This window comes from Lygodium microphyllum, chromosome 28, assembly GCF_053477565.2.
Source record: "Lygodium microphyllum isolate KBCC chromosome 28, Lygodium_microphyllum_v1.1.10, whole genome shotgun sequence".
NCBI classification, from domain to species: Eukaryota; Viridiplantae; Streptophyta; class Polypodiopsida; order Schizaeales; family Lygodiaceae; genus Lygodium; species Lygodium microphyllum.
The window spans coordinates 39209642-39216585 of record NC_141162.1 but is presented as its reverse complement, the minus strand read 5'-3'; the positions used below and the strand labels follow the sequence as shown (position 1 = coordinate 39216585).

Here is a 6944-nt window from a genome sequence, read left to right as displayed (position 1 = left end):
AGATAAGGCTAGAAGAGCTTTAGACCAAAAGATCAATCAAAGTGCATCATGCAAAGGAACATCCCTTAGGCCATGATATTTAAGACTAGCATAAAGATCACAAACAAGATTCCTTAGGTTATGAGGTAGAAGAAGCCTAAGGAAACAACAAAAGAAGTCTACCTTAAGTTGAGGGAGGGTGCCGGAATATTGTTGTGAAAGGTTAAGTAGGTAAAAGGGATACAAGAAATAGTCAACGTTAAGTAGTAGAGTCACAAACGTAAGTTTCAACTTATGGAAAAATAAATAATGTTCATGTATGCACACCTAAGATATTTGATGGAAATCTAGAGGAGAATCATTGTAGAAGACATGACTACTCAACATAATTGGATACTCTAGTCAATAATAATTCATGTCTCTAAATAATGGTAAAGGTTAACTAGTAGGTGCACATTCCTAGTTCCCCATGGATAGTTATATGATCTTAGATAAGCACGCCATTCATACAATCTAATTGACCAAAGTACTACAACCCACCTAATATGGCATGGGTGTTTAAGGAATATCCTTGAGATAGTCACTAATATATCTAGGCTCTAGGGGCACTTACAATTGGACCCTTGCTAAGAAGGTAATTGCCCCCTTGGGCCCCATCTCAATGTCAAAACTTTGTGATATGGTGCTTATCTAGCTTTCACCCCCTTCCACCATCAATGCAAAGCTGCATTAGGTTCCTAGCTAGTTCCTAACTTACAAGTACTTAGCTAGTAGCCAATAACCCAATGAACAACTTAAGTTCTATATAAATTACAAGGCATTAGATAGTGTCAAGTTGGATAGCTTGCAAAAAATAATAATCTTATTGCAATTCACTATCCCCTAACTACATTCAAACTAGGATGTGTAGTTGTGAAGGATTGCACACTCACTCACTGCACCTATATATAATGCTCTAAACTATTATCTAGAATATAGGAATAAGATACATGGGGAGTGTAATACATGAACTGTCTCTATTATCATTTTGTTCAATTGTTATACACAATGGTTCATTGATGCCACATGTGGCCATAAATGTGCATGGCCAACTCAAAAGAGCATTTACATTAAAAAGTGAGAGGAATATTTGAAATGCTCACTTTGTGTATTTAAGGACCCTACAATTGAGTTAGTAGATGAGCAAGAGCACATATTATGTATTAGAGCATTGCCCTATAAGGCTTGTCTTTTTTCCTCGTGCTAGTTTCGATGGTTAATAAAGGATGTAATTAGAACCTCAAGGTTTTTAAAAACGAAAAGAAGAAAAAACCTTTAGTAATATTAGTTAACTAGGAGTAATTCCCCCCTCAAGAATATGCTAGATCCCAAGAAGGTCCCCCTACCCTGTAACCATTACTATAGCATGCCCTTACAAGCACTAACAAGCTCCACTTCATGCTAGAAGTTGTTTGTTAGCATTGCCCTTTAGGGCATATGCTTATACAATGGTGCAATGACAAGGCGGTGTAGGTCCCAAAAAATTTACCCATTGTTAATTTCAATTAAGTGGTCCACTTAGCCTTGAAATATTTGGATATCTTGCTTTTTGATGAGAAAGAATAGTTTATTTATAGAAAACTAAAGAAAAAGGGTGTTCTCTTTGTGTGTTTGTGTGTGTGTGTGTGTGTGTGATACACAAAAAAAGGGCAATGCTCTTGTGTACAATAGTGAACCCTTGTTTATACCTACCTAGCATGTAATCAGCTTGACTATAACTATTAATGTTAATGAAAGGTGATAGTGTTTGTGGTAGCTTGTTAATGTTAGTGTTTGTGGTAGCTTGTTAATGTCGCAAGTTGATAGTTTGGTGTCATAGCTTTTTGCTAGATTAAATTAGAAGTATATGAGGTTGGCTAGGAGTAGAGATGAGCCTCCTTATAATCAAGTGATGTTACTACCATTAAAGATATATATATGTATATATATATATATATATATATATACATATATACATAACAATGATAATAAACGAATGTTAAGGAGTGAGAGAGTGTAAAGGAAGGCCAACGATGCATGGCGCATACATATAAATAGTTTCTTTTTTCTTTTTAAAGGAAATAATGTGAGAAAGAAAGATGGGACTGTGTTTAGACAGTGGAGTGGAGTTGGGCACACGACTGCGAGAGCTGGCCTTCACTTTAGCCTAATCTTTTTCCTCTCTCTCTCTCTCTCTCCCTCTGTGTGTCTGTGTCTGTGTCTGCGATAACAGCAGACCCAACTCCTCCATCACTCCCGTTTTCTCACGTGAGTTATATCATCACAGTCCTTTGTAGCCCTAAAATGGGATCCCGCACAGGTTAATAACCCCGATTAATCAGTACCCAGTGCAGCAAAATTATTGACGGCGTAGCTCATGATCATGATTATGATTCTGATTGTGACCCTGAGCACTATCATTCTTACTACTTGATTCGGCAGCAGCTTTGGCTGATTAGCGCAGTGATTAATCCCTGCGGCGCCATCTTGGGAGTGTAATTACTGACGAATTAATTGAGTTATTCAAGTGATTACAATCGGCCAGCTGCAGGCGCAGGGGATCATCAACTTGGCACGTATAATTTAATGATGGTGTCCCATGTAGTTAGTGCTAGTCACGGCACTAATCAGCTCCAGTTCGATGATGGCAAGGTCACTCTGTACATACTCTTCACCTCCGTCATGGCGGCCAGCGGCGGCCTCATCTATGGCTACGACCTCGTTGTCGCAGGTACCCAACTCCTGATCCATTAATTATCTGACAAATTAAGTAGTTGCATCAATTAGTTCCGTGATTGCTCTTCCATTCAGCTTCCTACCAACTAATTGTTCTTCAATTCAGCTTCCTAATTACTTCTTTCAAGATTACCGACATTTTCAATCAGCTGCGCCAGCTTGCTTGTTCATCATCCATGTTGCTAATTGTTAGTCTCTCTAAATTAATTACCTTTCCGAATCTTGCTAATCACATGTCCAATATTAACTGAATTTCGATATTCAGCTGCTTGGCCTTACTTAATTCATTGCGCTATTTGAGGATCAAATCCAGCTACCGATCCTTTACATGTCTGTTATTTCTACACAGTGATTTCACAAATCTCAATCATGTAATCGCTTGCTTATAATCATGTAATTGCTTCCTTATAATGATGTCTTATCTGAGCTAAATCTCCCATGCTATTATGTGCACATTAATTCTCACATATTTCAATGATGTAATCATGGATCAACTTGAATTCTAGAGATAAAGCACTATTCATAAATAAAAATAACTAGGAATTTAGAGCCTATCTTCAAACCATGGGATACAAATTATTGTGAATTTACTAACCTTATGCACGCACGATCCCCTTAAACTATGTCCCTATCCAGATAACATCTGCCTTTGTATTTTTTATTTTGTTGAAGTTTGTTTTCTCTTTCTTGGCATGGAAATTAAATTGGGTTGGACACTTATTTTTTGGTTAAACTAATGCAGTTTTTGAAAATTATTTAAGAATGATTTGTTCTCTACTTTTTGGGTATGGAAGTTCAAAAACTAAATATGTTAAATCTAAGGATAATTGGTTTTCTAAAACATTTTGATTTAGAATTATTGTTTTTTTCCTTATCTCGAATCTTCGCATAATGTAGCTTGAACGTTGTCGAGGATGTTTTGTTTTTTCCCTTAAGGATCTTTACATAATAAGCTTGAACCAATTTTGATGCTATTTCTCTAGAGATTTTTTTAATATATTTGCATTTTTATTACATGAACATAATTAGCTTGAATAACTTGTTGTCGAGGATGTTTTGTTTTTTCCCTTAAGGATCTTTATATAATAAGCTTGAACCAATTTCGATGCTATTTCTCTACAGCTTTTTTTAATATCTTTGCATTTTTATTACATGAATATAATTAGCTTGAATAACTTGTGGTATTCGCCTAAATTCTAGCCATATTTTGTAACTAGGGTTGTATATAGTGATTTTTAAGAGCATTAAGCTAAAGTTTGGCCATGTTTTTTTGTAGGTGGGGTGTCTATAATGAATGATTTTTTAAAGATGTTTTATCCTATGGTGTATCGAAACAAGATGAACTCACAAGAAAGTACTTATTGTCAGTATGACAATCAAGTGTATGAGCTATTTGTTTCCTCCTTGTGCTTGGCCTCCCTTTTTGCAACCTTTGTTGCTGCCGAGGTGACCAAGAGGCTTGGCCACAGGAAAACTATGTTTATTGGAGGTCTTCTCTTCATCGTAGCCTCCGCTCTTGGAGCACTAGCAACCAACCTTGAGATGCTCATCCTAAACCGCATCCTTTTGGGTTGTGGCCTTGGCTTCTCTAACCAGGTACTTCCATTTGTATATTAGCTGCTTGTTGAATGATTTCATATTCATTAATATGTAGTATGGGACATTTTCCAAGCATCAATGGCTTTCACTATTTCTCCTAAACAAGTCATACCTTCAATGTTTGTGCATAATCCATGTTGATTCAATGTATGCTCTCCACTAATGTGTTGAATCTATCAACATGCTTATTGGACTAAATGTTATGTATTTTTTAGATTAGATAATATGTTTCATAATATACAAGTGCTTAGATTCTATCATGTGACTTGTCCACATAAGATTATCATCTAGTTTACTACTTGCCACTTTTGTTGTATAAATGTAATTTTACTCGACATTTATTTGTTACTTTGTAAATGGGAGTCATCTTTGTTACTTTGTAAATATGAGTCACAAATCAAGGTTACAATGATTAATGAATAACAAGTGAGAAAAAGTTTTGAGTGCAAGTATGCTAATTTATTTTTCACTTTCTCTAAAACTTTTGCTTAAATTTAGTGTATGTATAACTACTAAATGAACAATAGAGAGTTTGTGCATTGCATGATAATGGCAAAAAATGTTTTTTTTTCATGCAAATAAAACCTTTGATATTTATTTTTGGTATTATTATTGGTATTATGAGCAAGTCTATTTATTTTTAATTTATTGACTGATAAATATAAAGCTTCATGAAATATAAAAGGCTAACATATGTATTACAATTTTTCACTTTATTATTCCAACTCTTTTATTTAGGCATAGTCTAACTACACTCTACTTAAAAGTAAACAATAGTCATTTTGTCCATTCAAAGATATTGGTAATATAGATTTATTTGCATCGCAAAAACATTTGACAATATTGTTGTGGTTGTGATAATAGTGATTCTACACATGCTTATGCATATGTGGCATTGTGTTTTTGTCCTAAATATGTTATCTTGTGTCTAAATGTAACTGTATTTGACTTATTTTCAAAAAACTATATGGCATTTGGTGATATATGGCAAAATGAGTTTTTTCTTTGCATAATATATAGGCAACATTGACTTTCTAGCACTTAGTTTTTGGCATTTACTTTTAAGTATGAATTACTTAGCTAAAATTTGGTGTTGTTATAGGCAGTTCCATTGTATCTATCAGAGCTTGCTCCAGCAAAGCATAGGGGCAGATTGAACCTCCTCTTTTCCTTAAACTTGTCAATAGGAATTCTTACGGGAAATATTGTTAACTATGTAAGCTCTCACATACATCCATGGGGATGGCGCTTGTCATTGGGTGTAAATGGCATCCCTGCAATTTTTCTAGCTCTATTTAGTCTATTCATGGTTGACACTCCAAGCAGTCTCATTGCAAAGAACAAGTATGAAGAGGCCAAGGTGGTATTAAAGAAGATTAGAGGCACATCCAACATAGACATTGAATTTGAAGGCTTGTTGAAAGCAAGGCATGAAACCATGGCTATTAACCATGGTGAAGAAGTCTCCTCTAGCTTCGTAGCCATCTTGAAGAGACGACATCGACCTCAATTGGTTTTGGGCATTGCCATTCCCTTCTTTCAACAAGTTGCTGGCTATGATGCCCTTCTTTTCTATGGTCCTTCTTTGTTCAACTCGGCTGGATTTGGTGATAATGCTGCTCTTTACTCCACTGTAATCACTGGTTGTGTGGCGCTTTTAGCTACTATTACTGCCATCTCAATTGTTGACAGATGGGGTCGTCGAGTTGTTCTCCTAACTGCTACAACACTCATGTTCTTCTTTGCTGTAAGTATACTAAACTTATTTGATTCAAAACCACTGGTCTTAGTGCTTCTTGCATTTTGGTTTATTGCATATCGGTGGAACATTATCATATTCTCCGAGTGTTATTTTTTAAAATCTTTGCATACTTAATTGATTTTCATTCTTCTCAATTGATTATACCACAACTAATTTTACACATATTTGGATACAGGGTGCTATATCCATTATTCTTGGATTAGGCCTACAAGATGGAGCTAGACACCTACCACGTGCAGAGGGGATATTGCAAGTACTTTTCTTATGCCTCTTTGTATATGCATACAAGGCATCTTGGGGTCCTCTATCATGGCTCATTCCAAGTGAGATCTTTTCACAAGATGTGCGATCTGCAGGGCAAAGCATTACTGTGTGTGTGAATATGCTCTTGAAATTTGCTATAGCACAAAGTTTCTTGTCAATGTTATGTGCCTTTCGATTTGGAATTTTCCTCTTCTTCTCAGGATGGCTATTTATCATGGGTGCATTCACCTTTTTCTTCATCCCAGAAACAAAGGGAATTTCACTAGATAAGATGGAGGCCTTGTGGGAAAATCATTGGTTTTGGAAACGATACTACACCGATTCCAAAGAGAACTTTGTACAACAAGAGTTTAGATCCATTGAAATGAAAGCCTAATAAAAGTGTGTTGCATATGATGGCAATTAGTGGTCTCAAATTTATCCTTTGAAGCCATTTCTCACTTATGGATATTGTATGATTTTTCTTTGTTCTTTGAAAAGTCGGCTACAATAGTGGTAGTTCCAACATGATAAAGCTTGTGAAGCTTGTGGATATAATCCACAAAATCAATGGATTGAATCCATTTAAAGTGTTAAAGTGTTTTCA

General features: G+C 35.6%; 1 protein-coding gene across 1 annotated transcript; it reads left to right on the top strand.

Moving 5' to 3' along the window:
* The first annotated feature begins 2586 nt into the window (after positions 1-2586).
* LOC148011371 (sugar transport protein MST4-like) lies at positions 2587-6734 on the top strand. The gene is made up of 4 exons (XM_087670348.1): positions 2587-2728; positions 4010-4329; positions 5435-6079; positions 6270-6734. The coding sequence occupies exons 1-4, from the start codon at positions 2587-2589 to the stop codon at positions 6732-6734; spliced, it is 1572 nt and encodes a 523-aa protein (XP_087526474.1).
* Positions 6735-6944: the final 210 nt, after the last annotated feature.

Bases quoted from the DNA above. Each gene is read 5' to 3' on its own strand.
- LOC148011371 (XM_087670348.1), top strand. From the start codon at position 2,587: ATGGTGTCCCATGTAGTTAGTGCTAGTCACGGCACTAATCAGCTCCAG. The intron at 2,729-4,009 runs GTACCCAACTCC...GTTTTTTTGTAG, and splicing joins CTACGACCTCGTTGTCGCAG to GTGGGGTGTCTATAATGAAT. The intron at 4,330-5,434 runs GTACTTCCATTT...GTGTTGTTATAG, and splicing joins GCCTTGGCTTCTCTAACCAG to GCAGTTCCATTGTATCTATC.